Raw genomic sequence first — 21,357 nt, 5'->3', positions numbered from 1 at the left:
TGTGTGTGTGTGTGTGTGTGTGTGTGTGTGTGTGTGTGCGTGTGTGTGTGTGTGTGTGTGTGTGTGTGTGTGTGTGTGTGTGTGTGTGTGTGTGTGTGTGCGTGTGTGTTCAGATCCACAACAGACTAACTAACAGGCAGAGCTGCAATATTGTATACATACAGCACATGATGAATTCTCTTAAAAACAAGGTACAGATACAACAAAATGCAAGCAGGCTATGGTGGATATTTGTATAATGCTGTTAAGAACACTGTTAAATACTGTGTCTAATTTTAAGCAGGGTATTTATGAGAAGATCAGTTTAAAAAGAGGTCATAGAGTCATACAGCACTGAAACAGACCCTTTGGTCGAACCAGTCCATGTCGACCATAATCCCAAGCAAAGCTAGTTTCACCTGCCTTAGCTTGACCCATATCCCTCCAAACCTTTCCTATTCATGTACTTAACCAAATGTCTTTTAACTGTACCCACATCTGCCACTTCTTCTGGAAGTTCATTCCACACACGAACCACTCTGTGTAAGAAAGTTGCCTATCATATCCTCTTTAAATCTTTCTCCTCTCACCTTAAAAATATGGCCCCTAGTCCTGAAATTCACCACCCTAGGGAAAAGACACCTACCATTCACCTTATCTATAATGTGCAACAAATATTGCAAATTGATTAAGTTCATGTGAATATCGTGTGTTGTTTCTACTTTCGTACACAACGTGGAATACAAATGAGCAAAAGTGCATTTTTTAAACTCACCATAAAATGTCAAGTATCCAAACAGCGCAGCAAGAAAATACATGAGGTACATGACCAGGATAGAGATGTTTGACACATGCTGCATTTTTTTCTTGGTGGGGCTGAAATACAAGTTATACATTTCAGATATAAAACAGCAAAAAGCTTTTGGAATTGTCATTAAAGAAGAAAATTCTACATATCCCCTCACAAGACATCTGAAATTACAACTTTAGGTTTGCTGAAGATAGCTTCTTATGTTCAGCAGCAAATGCTCTGATCAGTTTATTTTCCTGAGAGTTAATTCACGCTGACATATGTTTGTTTACAATTATGTAGCCTGGAGACGTAACTAAGGATCCCCAGGGTGATCTGAATCAGATATTTGTGCCTTTCATTTCTCCAAATGAGCCATCAATTGGTGACACATTTGATACAAACAGGACAAGTTACTAGGCTTCATAATGATGTAAATACCCAATAAGCAGTTAGGTCCAAACTGACGCAATGCAAACACTGCTACCTATCTTTACGTAATGATCCAAAAAGAACACACCATGTTGATCAACTTCTGCAGATGGTCTCCCTTGATTAGGGAGATGGTTTTGAACTCCCACTGCAGCATTTCTGAATGCTTCATTGTAGAAGCCCTACGGTGTGGGAGAAGGCCATTCAGCCCATCAAGTCCACACCAACCCTCCAAACAGCATCCCACTCAGGCCCAGCCCCTACCCCTGCATTTCCCATAGTTCACCTAGTCTGCACACCATGGGCAATCCACCCAACCTGCACATCTTTGGACTGTGGGAGGACACCAGAGCACAAAGAGGAAACCCACTCAGGCACAGAGAGAGCAGGCCAACTCCACAGAAACAGTTCCCTGGCACTGTGAGGCAGCAGTGCTAACCACTGAGCCACTGTGCCACCTAATGTTGATGAAATCCAGCTTTCTCCTTAAAAACATGACCGTCTGCACAGAATTCTACATTAACAGATCTTCCCTGTCAGCTTATATCCCAGTAATTGTCCTTTATCTCTTGTGACTTACAGCTCAAAAAGAAGATTTTCAATATTGCAAGTACAGATTATTTGTTAAAATGCTGTGACATACCAAAGCATTGCTTGTTTACAATCAATGGGGAGATGGCATCGTGGTTAGCTGATTAGCACTTTAGTCTCCACTGCCTTGCCCAAAACTACTATACTTGAAAGAACCTGTGAAAAGTAACCTTTTTTCCCCAACATCTTTTGATGGAGAAATCAAAAAACGGAAGTGATGTATAGGTGCAATTTTATCTCACTTAAATGCATTTGTTCACACATAGATAAGATCAGGTCCATAGTATTTATCTTTTCTCCTATCTTTAATTTTCTTTGAAAATTGATTAATTATACTTTCGCTCTTCCAAAGCAGTTTTGAAAAAAGAGGCTTGTTTCTTTCCTGCTTCCTTCTCCTTTTAAGTTCCTCCATTTTTTTGCCCTTTTTCTATGAGAATTCCTAGGAAAAAGGGAGCTTTAGAATCTCTCTCTTTCTTTTCAGCCCCCTAATTCTTAGCTGTTGTTGCATTTCAGAGAACTCCCTCTTTCCTTTGGCGATACCTCTGGATGACAGACAATGGCTTTTGTCTAGCAACATCTGTGAAGAGAAATCAGAGTTAACGTTTCGGATCTGGTGACCTTTCCTCAGACCCTTCTCAGGAAGGGTCACCAGACCCGAAATATTAACTCTGATTTCTCTTCATAGATGGTGCCAGATCTGCTGAGCTTTTCCAGCAATTTCTGCTTTTGTTTCTGATTTATAGCATCCGCAGTTCTTTCGGTTTTTATTAAGGCTTCTTGTCTGCTGGGTACTCCCATTCTTTACGTTCTTCATGCCCTAAAGATCTCCCTCTACCTCACTATTTGTGATTCTTCTGCTCAATTATAGGGAAGGTTCTGAAGAAGGGTCCCGACCCGAAACGTCAACTTTCCTCCTTCTCTGATGCTGCCTGTCAGGCTGTGTTCCTCCAGCTCCACACTGTACTGACTCTGACTTCCAGCATCTGCTGTTCTTGCTATCTCTATAGGGAAGGTTCATGCCCCATGACAATTCCAAACCAAGATTTTCCATTTGTCTATGATTCTCTCCTCACTTAATTTTGTGGAGTGGATTAAGGTGCTTGTTGACATACATGAATTGGAAAAGCCCTAGCTTGACATTTCAATGCCTGCAAAACCTGCTTTACTTGTCACATTTGGGAAGAGTTTACTACATGGGGAGGTAGTGGTAACGTCACTAGGCTGGTTATCTAGAGGCCCGGCAAATGTTCTGGGGAAATGGGTTCAAATCCTACTATGAGATAGTGAGAACTGCCGATGCTGGAGTCAGAGATAACACAGCGTGGAGCTGAAGGAACACAGCAGGACAGACAGCATCAGAGAAGCATTTTTAAAATCCATTTCTTCAGAAATCCATTTCTGAAGAAGGGTCCGGACCCGAAATGTCAGCTTTCCTCTGATGCTGCCTGACCTGCTGTGTTCCTCCAGCTCCACACTGTGTTATCCCATCTAATCCTACTGCGGTGTTTTTTTAAAATTCTGAACTTAATTTAAATAAAAAGCTTGTAATGAAAGGGAAAGGTGATTGATTGTTGTATAAAACCAATCTGGTTTGCTAATGCCCAGTTAAAGAAGAAATCTTCCATCTTTACCTAGTCTACAGGTGATTCCACAGCCTGTATTCGGTTTTTAACTGTATTATGGGAAATTAGGCGTAGGCAATAAATGCTGGCTTAGCCAGCAACATCCACATCACGTGAATGAATACTGAAAAAAACCTGAGCAAATAGCTGATTGGCATATGACCCAGATGAATTAGGAGCAGGAGGAGGCCATTCAGCCCTTGAAAAACATGTGGCTGATCCTCACCTACACATTCCTGGTTACCCTCGATATCTTTAGACTTCACTTGTCAGTCAAGAATCTATCTCTGCTAAAATGGACGTGCAGTCATAATATTGAGAGATCATATTTGAACTCATCCACATTCATTTTACAGACAATGGAAAAAGAGCTGGATCATTAAATTTTCAATGACTACAGAACTCAAAATGCACCATTGTTGGTAGCTCAGCTCTAGAGCAAAGACATCCATTAGACCAATCGAAAACCCCGTGCATACATACTTTTTCAGCTCTGTGTAGATAGGCAATACCTCTGGATGACAGACAAAGGCAAAAGCCAAGATGGGAATGGTATATGCAGTCTGAAAATGAGAGAGATAGAACTTTGAATTTATTTAAAACAAACCATGAAAATGGGAGATAGATATTTGCAACATTAGACCCAACCCTGTAGCCTCCAGCTTTGTTATTACTCCTCAATTGAAGAGATAGTTCAATTGAGAAATTATGGCATTAAACACTGTGCTCTCTACTTTGCTGCAAACTATGCAATGGGAGATCCTGTAGGATGTAGTTAACAAAAAACGCTATTGAGTAACGAGGCTTTCAATCAGCTAGGGTTTCAAATACGTTCAAAAAACAAATTCTGGAATGTCTCATACATCAGTGCTCTGGATTACAGATTCAAAGGCCCAGATTTTCACTGAACTGGGCTTTTCAAAATGACAGGCAGAGATGATTCTGGGACATTTGCCCTTATTCCTGTTTCCAGTAATTTTTGCCAGTGCATAATAAAGGTTATCAAGCAGCAAGCCTGCACACAACATTCCAGACTTTGCTGGTTCCATCATGGATTGGGCAGTTCAAACCTTTCCGATCCATCATGCAGTTTTGATTGAATTGAGCTCCTCTGATTGGAGACGAAGTTCATGACTTCTCAGAGGGATCATGAGCTGAGGGGAAACTTAACTCCAAGGGTGGATATATAAGGAAGAGTCACATGCTCCTGGAATTCTTTGGTTGGCAAGTCATCTGCTTTGAAATGGAAAAACAAAACATCTGTACCTTCACTTTAAATGGGCTTCAATTGTCAGAAGCTGTAATGACAGCTGAACATTAGAAACGCTTGTCTGAGCTTCAAAGCAGTTCAACTGCTTAGCTCAGTAGAGAATCGGGGACACAGTTTGTTTGCTTTAAGAGGTTATTAAAGGGTTGTTTATCTTTGATTGGTTCATGAAAATTGTTTTACTGTTATGACTTAACAACTACTTGAAGGAATTTAGTCATTTTCCAATGGTCGTGTTTTGTTTTCTTCATGTTGTGTGGCTGGGTGACAGTTCAATCTTATTCATATCCATTTAAAAGACTTCTTCTGCAATAGGGGAACACATTGGCCTTGTGATATTATCACTAGACTATTAATCCAGAGACCCTGATGATGTAATGATCTGGGGGCCCGAGTTTGAATCCTGCTGAGGCACATGGTGGAATTTGGACTCGATTAACAATCAAATAATAGTCTAATGATGACCTAAAATCAGTACCAATTGTCAGGAAAAACCCATCTGGTTCACTAATGCCCTTTAAGGAAGGTAATCTGTCATTCTTATCTGGTCTGGCCTACATGTGACACCAGTCTGAGAGTAATGCCCTCTGGGCCAATAAGTGATCAGCCACCAGCCAACATCCTGTGAATGAATATTAAAAAAATACTGTTGTAAGAAGGATATTATTAAATTAGAGAGGTTTCAGAAAAGATTTACCAGGATGTTACGGGAATGGAGGGTTTGAGTGATTAAAAATAGCCTGGATAGGCTGGGACTTTTTCCACTGGAGTGCAGGAGGTTTAGGACTGACCTTACAGAGGTTTATAAAATCATGAGGGGTATAGAAGGTGAATAGAAGGGTCTTTTCTCTCGGGTGGGGGATTCCAAAACTAGGGGACACATTTTTAAAGTGAGAGGAAAAAGTTTTAAAAAGGACATGAGGGGCAACCTTTTTACACAGAGAGTAGTTCATGTGTGGAATGAGCTGTCAGAGGAAGTGGAGGATGCAGGTATGGTTACAACATTTAAAAGACATTTGGATAAGTGGATGAATAGGAAAGGTTTGGATGGATATGGGCCCAATGCAGGCAAGTGGGACTAGTTTAGTTTGGGAACATGGTCGCATGGACAATTCATACTGAAAGGTCTGTTTCCGTTCTGAATGACTCTACGATTCCTGAAGTATGTCCAAAGCGAATGCTGGTGTATGGAGGAGAAATGAAGGTGATGAGAAGCAGCATGGAGGTGTGGGTGTGTGTGTGGGGAGGTGAGGGACAGATGAGATTTGAAGGTCTGACGGCCATGGATATAGCTGAGCAGACATATGACTGAGTGAATGGAAGAGAGTGTTTGTTTGGTCTCACTGCCCGCTTGCCTCCATTCCAGCCCCATCTCCTCAGAATGACAATATGGAAGATGGCAGCCTCCTTATGAAGGAGACAGATTTGCAGAGTCAGGGCTAGATCACAACCTCAAAGTATTTTCCACAGGGATCCTGCTGTTAAGTTACCTGAGAGTTCATGGTAAACAGCCGAGGGGTGCACTGGTCCTCAGTGACTTTGTGAACATCACTATTGTTGTAGCTGGTGCTATTGTCATAGTTGATACTGTCTAGAAGGGAACTATTTGCATGGATGTTATTAAATGAGCAGGAAATCTGGAACTTCTTGTAGATCACCTGAAACAGCCACATAAAGATCATAATTACTTTTGGCCATATTAACATACAAACTCTGAGCACTCTCGTATTGAATTTTTCTCTTGCATTTTAAGAGAAGTTACTCTGATGAGAATAAATTTGTTCGTTTGTTTAACTCACTAAAATATTTGAGGAAAGAATTAGGCGCAACAATGCCAACCCTATCAGGAAATAATTAAAACCTCCGCTAGACGTCAACCACGCACTTCTATTCAGCCTTCAAAAATGGCAGATTTGCTCTGAGCTGTCTAATATTGATCAGTTAAACTAATCTCTGCTGCTCTGTGTCTTCTACCTGCAATCTTTGTGCATGAGCTGCACCCTTCCAAATTGAGACACCAACAGAACGCTTTTACTAACCGACAGTTTGCTGTAATGGTTGCAAATGCTTGAAGACGTTAAACATTCCAGCATTGCCACACGTAAATTTATAATTTTAAAAAAGACACACATTTATACAGCATGCTTGTGACCCTTGTAGATTTTAATGTGTTTTACTTTGGAAATTAGATCACTTTTGCAATATAAGAACTCGGGAGCCAATTTGTACACAGCAAACTCCCAGAGACAGAAACACGATAATAGCAAGATAATTTTTGTTGTATATTGATTGAGAGATAGTATTGGCCAGGACACAACGGATAATGCTCCTGTTTCATTTTGAAGTAGTGTAATGGAGTATTTATAACCGCACAAGCGGGCAGATGGAACTGGAAAGACAGCGCCTCTGAAAGTGCTGCACTCCCTCAAGACTGCACTGGCAGAACAAAAGAGAAGTACAGCACAGGAACAGGCCCTTTGGCCCTCCAAGCTCGTGTAGATCATCATGCCCTAACTAAACTAAAAAACAAACTTTCTGCCTTTGTTCAGTATGTATTCCTCTATTCCCTCTCTATTCATGCAATGATCTAGATGCCTCTTAAATGTCGCCGACGTACCTGCTTCCATCACCCCTTCTGGCAGTGTGTTCCAGGGTCCTAACACTCTCTGTGTGATAAGCGTCACTCGCACATGTCCCTTAAACATTCCCTCTCTCACCTTGATCCTGTGCCCCCACTAATTGAAACTTCAATCCTGGGAAAAAGCCTCTGACTATCCACCTATCTTATGCCTCTCATAATTTTATAGACCTCTATCAGGTCTCCTCTCAGCTGCCATCTTTCCAGTGAAAACAAGCCTAGTGTTTTTAACCTTTCCACATTAACAATGTCCCCGAGATTGGGCAACATCCCGGTGAACCTTCTTTGTACTCTCTCCAAGCTTCCATGTCCTTCTGGTAATGTGGCGACCAAAACTGCACACAAGACTCCAACTGCAGCCTAACAAGGGTTTTATACAGCTGCAACATGGTTTGTCAACTCTTGTATTCCATGCCTTGGCTGACGAAGGCAAGCATGCTATATGCCATCTTAATCACTTGGCCATTTTTGTTACCATTTTTTGGGGAACTGTGGACCTACACGCCCAGATCCATCTGTCTGTTAATGTTCCTAAGGTTTCTGCCATTTACAGTGTAATTCACACTGAAATTTGATCCTCCAAAATCCATCACTTTGCATTTATCTGGATTAAATTCCATCTGCCATTTCTGTGCCCAAGTAAACAATCTATCAATATCCTGTTGTATCCTTTCACAATTATCGGCACTATTAGCAACTCCACCAATCTTCGTGTCATCTGCAAACTTACTAATCAGACCACGCACACTTTCCTCCAGATCATATATATATATATATATATATATACACACACTATGAACAACAGAGGACCTAAGACTGATCCCTGCGGAACACCACTAGTTAAGGTCTCCATTCTGAAAAACACTCTTCCACCACTTCCCTCTGGCTTCTACAACCAAGCCAATTTTGTATCACCTAGCCAACCTACTCCAAATCCCTTGAGATTTTAGTTTTTGTACCAATCTACCACGTGGGACTTTATCAAATGTCTTACTAAAGTCCATATAAACTACATCCACAGCCCTTCCCTCATCAATTATCTTTGTCACTTCTTCAAAAAATTCAATCAGGTTGGTGAGACATGACCTTCCCCGTACGAAACCATGCTGCCTGTCACTAAATAGTCTATTTTCTTCCAAATGTGCATATATCTTGTCCCTCAGTATCTTCTCCAAGAGCTTTCCCACCACAGACATCAGGCTCACCAGCCTATAGTTTCCTGGATTATCCCTGCTTCCTTTCTTAAAGAAAGGAACAACACTGGCTAATCTCCAATCCTCTGGAAATTCATCTGTGGTCAAAGAGGATTTGAAGATTCATACTGCTGACGCCCCAGCTATTTCTTCTTTTGCCTCTCGCATTAACCTGGCATAGATCCCATCTGACCCTGGAGACTTGACTAATTTAATACAATTTAGGATACCCAAAACTTCCTCCTTCAATATATTGACACTCTCTAGAGTATTCACATAATCATCCCTGACTTCAGCATCAGTCATGTCCTTGTCCTTGGTGAACACCGATACCAAGTCCGCATTAAGGAGCTCTCCTACTTCCTGTGGCTCCACGCATAACTTCCCTCCTTCGTCCTTGAGTGGGCCTACTCTTTCCCTTGCTACACTCTTTCTTCTAATATAAGCATAAAAAGCCCTGGGATTCTCCTTGATCCTGTTTGCTAAAGACGTTTCAAGGCCCATTTTAGCCTTCTGAATTCCGTGTTTAAGTTCCTTCCTAATTTCTTTATACTCCTCCAGGGCTTTGTTAGTTTGTAGCTACCTAGATCTACCATATGCTTCCTTTTTCCTTTTCACTAAGCTTACAATTTCCCTTGCCATCCATGGTCCCTGAATCCTGTCATTCCCATTCTTTAGTTTTGCAGGAACATGCATGTCCTGCACTTTAATCAATCAGACTTTAAAAGCCTTCCACACGCCAGATGTAGATTTGCCCTCAAATAACTGCTCCCAATCCACATTCCCCAGTTCCTGTCTAATGTGGTTGTAATTGGACCTTGCCCAATTAAGCACCCTCACCTAAGGGCCACTCTTGTTCTTGTCCATGACTACTTGAAATCTTATGGAGTTCTTTTTAGAATTTTAGAATCCCTACAGTATGGAAACAGGCCCTTCAGCCCAGCATATCCACACCGATCCACAGAGCATCCCACCCAAACCCATCCCCTTAATCTATACATCCCTGAACACTACGGGCAATTTAGCATGGCCAATCCACCTAGCCTGCACATCTTTGGACTGTGGGAGGAAACCGAAGCACCCCGAGGAAACCCACGCAGACACGGGGAGAATGTGCAAACTCCACACAGACAGTTGCCCGAGGGAGGAATGGAACCCTGGTCCCTGGCACTGTGAGGCAGCAGTGCTAACCACTGAGCCACCGTGCTGCCCAAGTTGTGATCACTCAGCCCAAAATGCTCTTGTCCTGAAACATCGATCATGTGTCCTGGCTCATTCCCTAATACCAAGTCTAGTATGGCCTCTTGTCTGGTTGGATTGTCAACATACTGTTTCAAAAAGCCCTCATGGAGACATCTAACAAATTGCTCTCTGTTTGAGCCCCTGGCTGTAAGAGAGTTCCAGTCAATAAGAGGAAAGTTGAAGTCACCCACCACAACTATACTGCTTTTTTCACACCTTCCCAGTATCTGACTACATATCTGCTCCCCTTGTCTCCCATGGGCTGTTGGGAGATCTATAGAAAACTCCCAACATTGTGATTTCACCCTTCCTTTCCTGAGCTTCACCCATAATGCCTCAGTGCAAGATCCCTCTAATGTGTCCTCCCTCAACACAGCTGTGATGTGATCCCTAACCAGCTGTGTAACTCTCCAACCCTTTTGTTTCCTTTTCTGTCCTGTCTAAAACAGCGAGATCCAGGAATGTTAAGCTGCCAGTCCTGTCCCTCCTTTAACGATGTCTCCGTAATGGCAATAACATCATAATTCCATTCAGTAATCCATGCTTATAGTTCATCTGTCTTACCTGTTATACTCCTTGCATTGAAGTGAATGCACTCCAGATCTCCAATCCCTCTGAGCCCCGCGACTTCCCTCTGCCTGCTCTTACTCTGCGCTATGCATATCTCAGTCTCTCTTTTGTCCCCAGTCCCTGCGCTTACTAGACTGTTGTTCCAGTTCCCACCCCTCTGCCACACTAGTTTAAACCCTGCCCTCAAGGCATGTCAGTCTTGATTTCTGTACTTAAGTTCTGGAGTGGGACTTGAACCTGAAACCTTGTGACTCAGAGACACGAATATGACCAAATGAGCCACAGCTGATGCAACATGATAAACATGATGGAAACACTTTTTTTTGTTTTAACAATAACTTGCAGCTACTGAAATTTTTGAGATTTTGATCAATATATTTTTAATGGGTATCTATTGAATACACATCAAAGGCCATAAATGGAGTTAAGTTACCAATCAGAATGCCTAATCCTGTTCCAAACCTCTGAACCGCTTGCATGTTGTCAGATTATCACTGTTTGTAGAATACAATTCTGCCAAATGCGCAGTCTTCTCATTGTTTACCCTCATAGAAGGAGCTTAATTCTGCTACCAAGCTACTGATGTTAGCATACTTACCACAATTAGAAAGAAAACCATGCAGCTCAGGGAGAAACCACTGGTGTATCCCAGGTAGCCTACAATTAAAAGATGCATAGAAAACATTAACTTTTCAAGTGCTTCAAAAATATTCAATAGAATTCCCTTTGATATAGTTAAAATGAGAGTTGTATCAGGGAATTTTATTCATCTGAATCCGTTCACAAGCTGAAAAGAAGTAAAAGATTTTTTGCGCACTTGTACCCTTCTCAGTAACCCTTAGTTCTGAGTTTTTCACTTAAAAACTACTGGCTGCAGCCTGTCTAGGTTCAGCCATTTCTTATTAAATCTTCTCCCCTCCTCCCCAGATCATTTGAATTATTTGAACCAAAAATCATTTGAAACAACCATCAATTCAGATGACAAAACAGAACCTGATTTCGGAAAATTACTTAATAAAAGGCTCCAAAAGCCATGAGAGGATTACTGAAAACAACTGTGACCTACTTCTTTGCTCCAACTAATTATTTGGAATTTAAGTTGAACATTCTTCAATCTTTCAAATTTCTATGGTACATCACTAACTGACAAGCATTCAATTTGACAGATAAAGGTTGGGCTGTTCATTGTGATGTAATTACACCTCCTGTGGCTATGAATTCATTTTTTCAAATTAGACTCAAGCACTTCAGAATTAGCAGCCAGTGTAGCGAATAACATTTTCCCCTTGTGTTTTTAAAATGATTCTCAGTGTGTTTGACTGGTGGGGGATGGAGTGGGCAATTGCAGAACATTTTGATGTACCATTGCACTGGTGCAGATGCAACAAATTGGTAAATGCACATGTGTGTATGAGGAAGGAGGAAATAGAAGATTGCGCTGATCAACTTCAATGAGGAAGGATGGGATGAGACTCACTTATAGTATAAGCACTGGCAACAGTGTGGACTGTTAAGACTGAATGTTCTGTTTGTGCATTGCAGATTCCATGAAATCCTGTGGTCTGAAGGAGATTGTGGAGTGTTTTCTGATTTTGCTTAAACTCTTTCAGTTCTGGATCCAGACTCATTCAAAATTGGAGATCATGTGTTGGGAAGCTCTCGTCATGATTCCAATTACGCTATTGAATATTTAAAAAACTTTAAGCACCTACCACGCTCCATTAATTGAAGGCCATCTGTATTGAAAGAGTAAGGAACACTATTGCACCTTGCATAAGATCTGGAATTTCAGTTTCAATAGACCGTATTGTTGATTTGTTTTGATAGCTGGGGCTATTATGAATGTTTGGCTAAGTATCAAAAGGTCCAGAACTATAGGTGGGCATGGGGAATGCGCTGCCGGCAGTGGTAGTGGAGTCAGATACTTTAGAGACTTTTAAGCGACTCTTGGATAGGCACATGGAGGACAGTAAAATGTGGGGTATGCAGGGTAGATTGATCTTAGTCGGATAATAGGTCGGCACAACATCGTGGGCTGAAGGGCCTGTACTGTGCTGTACTGTTCTATGTTCTATTTATCTTGAGGCCAATGGGAGCCCGGCTATGCAAGGACATTGATGGGGCAAGGCACTCTTGCTCCTTCAACACTGTCTTGAGACTCAGAAAACTCTAACTCCATCCAACCATATCTCCTGGAGATGAAAATATGATTGATATAGGAAGCTGGGATAAGTCTGTATCTCTGAACATGGGAAGTGACCTGACTGGCATTTTCAAAGCCCAACATGAAAATCCAGCCCAACGTTTCGGGTCAAAGACCTTTCACCAGAACCTGCTGGGTATTTCCAGCATTTTCTGCTCTTTTGTTTCAGATTTCCAGCATCTGGAGTACATCTATATTTGCAGCAAACTAAATAATTACCCTTATTAGACAAATTGTTCCCATTCTTTCACTATCCAGTGCCTCAATGTGATGCATTACTTGATGGCAGTGAAAGCCGACCTTGTTATACCATTTCACAGACATATTAAACACACAAGATTCTTTTACAGAACACTAACCGAGTTGTTTCATTAATGCCAGAGGCAAAACGACCGTGACTGATGCCATGACCACCAGATAGTTTCCATTCAGGTACCACTCGCTGAAAAACAGATGAAACTAAAATGAAAGTTTGCACACATCCAAGTGAGAAATCATCACAAATAATGAATCAAGGGCAGAGTTTCTTTCTTAAGTAAGTGAGCTTGAGGAATCTGAAATTACGACAGAGAACACTGCAAATACGCTGCATAGACAATTTTTTTAATTCATTCGTTGCATACCAGCATCACGGGCAGGGTTAGCATATGTTGTCCATCTCTGATTGACCTTGAAATGGTTGGCCATTTCTGAGGCCAGTTAAGAATCAAACACATTGCTGTGGGTATGGAGATCTGGGAAGATTGGCAGATTTTCTTCCATACTTTCCATAATTCATCAGTGAACCAGATGAATTTTTACAATAACATTGTCATCTTTATTCTGAGTAGCTTTATATTTCAGATTTATTAATTCATTTTAAAATCCACCATTCCTGCATATCTTTGAATTACGATCCCAGCGACATCAGCGTAACAGAACTACCTTGCCTTCAGTTTGAGAAAAGCCTGGAGACTATTTGGGATGATGACTTTTTATCAGGGAAGCCAGACACTGATCAACTGAGAAATCATCTTGGGAAATGCAAATTTCAACTTAAATGCAATTGGCAGGGGCAAAAAATACTGATCTTCCCAGCAATGTTCAAAACCCAATAATGTATTTCATAGTAATCTAAGTATTTAAATGATGTAAAATCTTTTTACTGGCTTATTTCCTACTCTCCCACCTTTAAAGAATGTTGGCTAGGTCTCTCCCAGCACCTGGAAAGATGGCACTGGTATTTAAATATGCCTCACCCATTTCAGTTTGAAAACAGCAATAAACTCCTGGAATAAGCACAGCACCCCAATTCACATATTGAAATGGTCTCCCTTACAAACATTGGGTGCCTTTTTAATGTATTACCTAATAGATGATTCAGGTGGGCAACTGGGTACAAGGTCACCACCAGATGTTCAAATGCTCATTTTCAGCCCAAAAGAGTCAGCTGAATGTCTTTTCCATTGTTTGAAGAATTGAACCCATTTTGTGGATTTGATTAACATCCTGTTCTCATTCCAACTTGAACAGTTGAAATTACGGTTTCTCCTCTGGATTCTTGAGTTGCCCTGTATTCATGCGACCTCTCACAGTGGAGTTCTTGTGTTATGAGCACACAGATATGAAACAAATGCTGATTTTAACTCAGACTATGGAAGCATCTCTCTGTTAAACTCCTTCTAGTGTCACCTTGGCTCAGTTTGTTGTACTCTTCTATCTGAATTCAAGTTGATGACCTCGATTCCCTGTGCAACAGTAGCTAAATTAATCTAGACTAACGTTTCAGTAGCTGGGAAATTAAACTGAGACTTATCTGCGACCTCCTATGTTTCAGGAACACATCAATCTTTTTATAAATTTCCTCTTTAAGCAAAACAAAAAGATGAATTGGTCATTTCACCATTTAATGTTTATGGGAATCTGCTAATCATGGACAGGGTAAATCATTACTTCAAAGTGATTCCTTGTCCACAAGGCACTTTATGATTGTTTGAAGAGGTGTGATAAAGCACTGAATGTGCTTAACCGCTCACTCTGTGCAATTTCCTGGCGAGGATTAGGTGAACACAAATATTGCGCTCTATGGCTTTACAATGGCATGCCCTGGAGCCATCACAATGAGCTTCTCCTGGAAAATGAAGGTCATGCTGCAATCCTTAACTCTGAAATAAATCTACTGTATCAGTATTAATAAATCAGTGGCAATGAATATTCTCTTAATGAAAAGGACCAATGTCAATACAGAATACTCTTCATTTTCTAGTCATTTAGAGTACTTGGGATACAGATAGCTGATGCAATCTATAGATGACTGTGTCTCCAAACCAATAGTGCACAAATATTTTTCAGGTAACTCACCACTTAGTAAACAGTGTTATGTTTGCAACACCTTGAGATAACATTTCATTGCCCCTAAAAAAAGTAACTTCATTGGGCTTAATTTAATATGGGCAACAGAGATCTCGCCTATCCATTGGAAAACTGACTGGAGACTCATGTTGCTTCCATGGGAGAGTTCCGAGATTATTTATTTCCTTTGAAACACTCAACTGGTCAGGAAATCCTTGTCTGGGATTTACAACCCAAGGTAGTACTTTCTAGTCAGCTTTGACACACCTAGCAACCAACTATGGTCACTGACAAACTCAGCCACAGTTAAATGGACTTCAAAACAAAAAGAAATCATCAGAGTTACTTAGGACTGACGCTTCACTTCTCCCAGCAACTAGTTCAAAACAGCGTGTACGTAGGTGTGAGGCTTAGTAGACTTTAGTAAACCTGGAAAAGGAGGAGAAAGCTAAGAAAATTGGGAGTGAAATGATGAATTCTATCAAAGGCAATAATAATATCTAATTTTTTTTTAAAATTACCTAATTCAGATTCTTCTGTTGAGTACAGGTTGTGGTTTGCAGTGGCATTATCAGAAACAGTCCAATTTGTAAGTCAATGTAATACATTTTAAAATTAATATTTACTTCTACCCTATACTATTTATTTTTAATTACTCACCTGGCATGTTGTTTGAACAGACTTACTGATGACGGAATATCCTGCTCAAGACATTTATCAACCACACAAAATAACATGCATCACTAAAGAGACAAAAATTATAGTCCCCTCTCCATGGGGCAAGATACAAAAGTTTGAAAGTACATACCAAAAGATTTAAGAACAACTTCTTCTGTGCTGTTATCAGACTTATGAACAGGCCTCTAACATATTAGAGTTGATCTTTCTCTGCACCTTCCCTGTAGCTGTAACACTATATTCTGCATTCTGTTCTATTACCCTGATGTACTTATGTAAGGTATGATTTGTCTGGTTAGCATGCAAAACAATGCTTTTTACTGTCTTTCAATATATGTGACAATAATAAATCAAATCAAATCAAAATCAAAAACCATGAGTGCTTGTTTAAATTGGATCAGGCTATGTATTCTTCCTGGGGAAGTGAAGAATCAGATTGGGCTTTATCCTTTATTGTCCAATAATTCCTACTGAAAACTGAAAACGTGTGCATATTTCTGTGTATACACATGGTGTGTGTTTATGAATATGAATGAGTGCTGTTATATGTGTGTAATGCAATGTGTATGCAGATGATTGTATGCATGCATGTATATATTTGTGTATAATGCAGACATGTGTACATAAGGTGGTGTGTGTTTGTGTAAAGTGATAGATGATACGTGTATTGATGTCGGTGTGTGGTGTGTATATGTGTGTAGATTGTGTGTTTATGTGTACACTGTGACTTAGGACAGGATAAGGCCTGACTATATTCCCTCTGCTCTAAGACAAAAAAAGACAGCTAGCATTCCTATAAAAAATTGCCACTTGGCTAACGTATCAGAAATAAACTGACTACTATTGTGTAGCACTTTTTAAGAAAGTATAAGAAAACAAAAGTGGAATGGAATATTTCAAAAATCCAATTGCATGTAACTTGCAACTAATTTTGGACTTGTGGAATTAGAAATTGACATGCAGCTATTTATTATTGTTCAGCATTTACTAACTAAATAAAGAGGCACAACACTGACAAATTTAGGAGTGGGACAGCCTGTGCCCAATATATATTAGCACTTGGACCAGTGCTAAATTGGTTGGGGCCAGTTTTGAGGCATGATAAATGGTCACTTAAAGTAGGCACATACTAATTATGGTCCAATGCCTGTCTATGAACTCTTCTGGGAATTTGCTTCCAATGAATAGAACAGATGTCAGAAAACAGTGGATACTGAATTAACACTTTCATGTCTGTTTGTCAACAAAGCAATTCCGAATGCAATTTGAAGAAAGTAATTAATGGAATGAAGCATTTTGAAGATCTTTTGGTACAGAAAGATGCTACTCAGGTACTGACCTTAATAGGCAGCACTCTCAGAAAGTTCGACTGTTGGATCAGTCCTGGTTGTAATGTTATAGCTCAGCAGCCAGTGATTTTCCATTAAGCAGATCTGAATGAGCTCTCTCAAAGATCAGCAGCCATCCCCCATGTGCCAGGTCCCAGTGGTTATGGACTTGGCTTCCCAGGTTAAGTGGATTACATGTTTTCATTCCCAGCCCTGATGCAACTGAGCTGAAGGAAAGTGGTCTGCTGGAGATTGAAAATTAAATGGGGATTGAAGCTATGAGTCACACACTTCAGGTGTCAACAGTGTGCAAGTTTACAGGATTTTATAGGAAGCAGACATTGTGCAGCTGCAAAATTTGATTTAAGACAATAACTTTGTAAAGGCTGGTCCAGCTGATTACCATTTCCCAGAACTTTTTCCACATCCTTTTGCTCATTTCTGCTCTTTGCTTTTGTATCATCATGGGTGTCCATTTCCTGCCTGTCATCTTGCCTGGTCACTGAGATGGTTGGCAAAAGTGTGTCAGAAAGAAACTCATGCAGTCTTCTCAGCATTTCTTCCCAAGCACCAGACTGTTCAGAACACACTGGGCCGGATTTTAACACTATGCTAGTGAACAGGTTTTAGGCAGGTTAACATCTTGCCTTCTGTTCCATGTCAAGCAGGGCTGTGCTTTCTTTCTCAGGCAACATGAGAGGCCGAGAGTCCTGGTACAGACTAGGTTGGAAAGAGTGGAAAGGATGAGGAGGTAGGCTCATCTGGACATGAAATGTTAACTCTTTTTTCCTTCACAGATGCTGCCAGACCTGCTGAGCTTTTCCAGCAACTTTATTTTTTTCCTGATTTACAGCATCCACAACTCTTTCGGTTTTTATTCAGAGATTCAAGATAATCATCCATCACTGCTTTCCAGGGCAAATGTGGGTTGTTGGAGGTCAATAAGCTCTGTCCCCAAACATTTCTTGTGAGTTTCTCAGACTGGGTACTTTTTAAATCAACCCCAATTCAGAGATGTTATTAAAAATACCTCTGAAACAGATGAGACTTGAACCCAGGCCTCCTAGCCCAGAGTTAGGGTCACTACCAGTGCACCACCAGACGCCTAGTTCCTCTGGATAGTTACTTTTAATCAACTTTTTTGGATATATTATGACACACCATGGGAGCAGGGGGTTTATGAAACCAGATCTCCTCATTCATAGGTAGGGAGTTTACCACTGTTCCACAAGAAGACCCCCATTTCCTCAGAGTATTTTTTTTTTATTATTTAACCTATTTTTCTAACCAACCTTTTCAGAGATGTTATTACACACTTATGGAGCAGGTGGGACATGAACCCAGACCTCCTGGTTCAGGGGTAGAGAATCTACCTCTGAGCCACAAGAGGGCCCCTAAATGTCTTGGGTTTAACCATCTTCAGTTGCTTCATCAATGATCTGCCCTCCATTGCTATGTTGGAAGGAGGGATGTTCACTGATGATTACACAATGTTCAGCTCTACTTATAACTTCTTAAATGCTGAAGCAGTCCACATTCATATGCAGCAAGACCTGGACAACATTTAGGCTGGGTTGGTAAATGGCAAGTAACATTCACACCACTCAAGTGCTGGGCAATGACCATCCTGAACACGAGAGAAGCTAAGAACTGTCCCTTAATGTTCAATAGCATTACTACCACTGAATCATCCACTATCAATAACCCAGGGCATCACTATTGATCAGAAACTGAAGTGGACTAGCCTATTAAACACTGTGGCGACAACAGCAGGTCAGAGGTGAAGGATCTTGCAATGACTAACTCACCTCCAGTCTCTCCAAAGTATGTCCATCATCAAGGCACAAAGCAGGAGTCTCATGGAATACTCTCCAGTTGCCTGGATGGGTTTAGGTCCTACAACATTCAAGAAGTTCGACACTTTCCAGCATCCTATTTGGTGACACTCCATCTACCATTATCACAATGTACTCAGTTCACCAGCTTGTAGAAATTCTCCCAGCCTCCTTTGACAGCACCTTCCAAACCCACATCTTCTATCTCCTAAATACGAGGGCAGCAGATGCAAACCACCACCTGCAGGTTCCCCTCCAAGCCACTCACCATCCTGACTTGGAGATAAACTATCATTCCTTCACTGTTTCGGAGTCAAAATCCTGGAACGCCTTCCCTAACAACATTATATCTGTGTACCCCAAGGGTAGCAGCATTTCAAGAAGGCAGCTCCGTTCACCTTCTCCATAGCAATTAGGGGTGGACAATAAATGCTGGCTTAGCCAGCAATGCCCACATCCTGTGAAAAAAAAATTAGAAAGAAGAGGCAACGAATGCCAACCTTGCTTTATGGGCAGCAGTAAATGTGTGGTCATGTCAGGCTGAGGGGCTTGAATCCATTTACTGGGTATTTTGAAAACTGTGGAGAATTAAGTTACATTCCAGAGCCAAATTGCACTAAGACACATCTCTACAGACAGCTGCTGTCTCACAATGTCAATCCATAGCCTCTGTTGTGTATGATGAACGTATACAAATCTTTTAAGTATTCTTTAAGCGTTTGCCATTACATTGTATCAGAGGGATGCCAACCACTGTTACAATTCCACTTTGTTTTCTCCAAATGATTTCCTCGAGTCTTGTCCTGGACATGGACAAACTGAGGCAGCAATAGCGTACACATTGCTGATGCCACTTTTGCTTGAAATAACCCAGTGTTTTCACTTTGGCCCAGACAGTAGCAGCATCTTTGGCCCGGGCCTCGTAATTCTCTTCCATATCATCCATTTTACAGTTAAAAGCTTGAATAGATGATGCCGTTACCTTACAATGGAGGTGGGAATGTAATGGAAATGTGCAGCCAAGCCAAGCTAACCTGTTCACCTTTTCACTACCAGCACGGAGTACATTCATCTCATGCATTACCGGATTATTTTAAAAGGTTTAAAAGGTTTCACAATTGTGCATTGTGAGGAATAAACTTGATGTGTCTTCTATGGAGAGCAGAATGATGAGCCAATGATGCACAAAATAAACTGCTCAACTACACTAAACATCTGCGTTAGATCTACGATACAGTGTGCTACTTAATGAACAACTTCGATAGGACGTATAAGTTCTTGCCATGGCAGAGGTCCCAAATCTCTGATTCCTTCTCCCTCAGCTATTGAAAACCCCTGAGAATGTGATGGCGAAGAAGAAAATAAATGTAAAGGAAAAAAATTTGAGTTGCAATGCAGCTTCCTTGCAAAAGCATCAACATCTTAATTTACCTGAACAAAACACTGATTCACACGACAGAGCTGCAAATGAGCAGATTGCACTCCACAATTTCAACAGTCTTTCTGTGAAAAGCATAGATCAGTGGTCTCAATTATGGCTTCCTCCTTCACAATCCCCCCCATCACTTTATAGATATTTCTGTCTCGATAAGACTGCATCGATCCTGTTTAAACAAAGGAAGAACAATAAACCCAATGTCAACAGACCAATCAGCCTAACACTGCGAGTGAGGAGTCTATTAGAGATAAAAATCTGGATTTGGGTTGGGCATAATTTCAAAATTTGCAGAGACACAAAACCACACAAAAACGTAGTTAACAATGATAAAAATAGTAACAGACTTCAGGGCAACATTAGTGGAATGGGCTAATGCATGGCAGATAAAATTCAAAAGATTTTTGTGTGAAGATCAAGGTGAGGCACTATCAATATAATGTTACAATCTAAAGGGGACGTGAACAAACAGATGGGAGGTTGGGTGGGGTGCGTGCAAGCAAATCTTTGAAAGTGGCTGAACAAATTGATAAGGCTATTAATATATTGCGTAGGATTATTGGGTTTATTAATTGCAGAGTAGAGTGCAAAAGCAATGGAGTTTTGTTTCCCCAGTTTAAGATATTGAAGAGGTCGCAGCCAGAATACTGTAAATAATTCTGGGCACCAAGCTTTAGAAAAGATGCCAAGGTCTTAGAAATAGAGAGTATTAAGAGATTTCAGAAAGATCTTCAAAGTCAACAATGACTTTAATAAAGTACACAAGGATACACCACTTCTGACAGCAGAAGGATCGATAACCAGATAGCACAGATTTAAAATGACTGATGAAAGAACTAGTTACATCATGAGGAAATCGTTTCCAATAACGAGCTGTTGTGATCTGGAATAAACTGCCTGAAAGGGTGGTGGAAGCTGTTTCAATAGTAACTTATAAAAGAGAACTGGAGAAACGCTTGAATATTTGAAACATTTCAGGGTTTGGAGAAAGAGCAAGGTCACTGATTGGATAGCTCTACCAAAGGCATGATGGGCCAAATACCCTGTTATTGCATTGCATCTGCTTATGATTCATGGAATTGCATAAATCAAGGATACCTTGTGGCTGTGTGATTTATTAAATCTTGATTTAAGCTGAAATTTTTACAGAAACATTTTAGTTTAATTTTTGTTGTGGCAATTTCCTCCAAAATTAAGATCATGCCTGTGTCTGAAAGATCTGC

The 21,357-nt window shown here is 40.7% G+C and overlaps 1 protein-coding gene across 1 annotated transcript in view; it reads right to left on the bottom strand.

Moving 5' to 3' along the window:
- slc38a3b (solute carrier family 38 member 3b) overlaps positions 1-21,357 on the bottom strand; it is a 132,753-nt gene that overhangs the window by 31,881 nt on the left and 79,515 nt on the right. Inside the window, exons 8-12 of the mRNA XM_020528267.2 lie at positions 12,887-12,969; positions 10,923-10,981; positions 6,172-6,339; positions 3,898-3,977; positions 755-855 (exon numbers count right to left, since the gene is read on the bottom strand). Of these exons, the coding sequence (XP_020383856.1) occupies positions 755-855; positions 3,898-3,977; positions 6,172-6,339; positions 10,923-10,981; positions 12,887-12,969 (491 nt within the window). The remainder of the gene's footprint in view (positions 1-754; positions 856-3,897; positions 3,978-6,171; positions 6,340-10,922; positions 10,982-12,886; positions 12,970-21,357) is intronic.

Source organism: Rhincodon typus, chromosome 16 (assembly GCF_021869965.1).
Source record: "Rhincodon typus isolate 14 chromosome 16, sRhiTyp1.1, whole genome shotgun sequence".
NCBI lineage: Eukaryota > Metazoa > Chordata > Chondrichthyes > Orectolobiformes > Rhincodontidae > Rhincodon > Rhincodon typus.
Note: the sequence above shows the minus strand (reverse complement) of the source record. Positions and strands in the feature narration are given on the sequence as shown.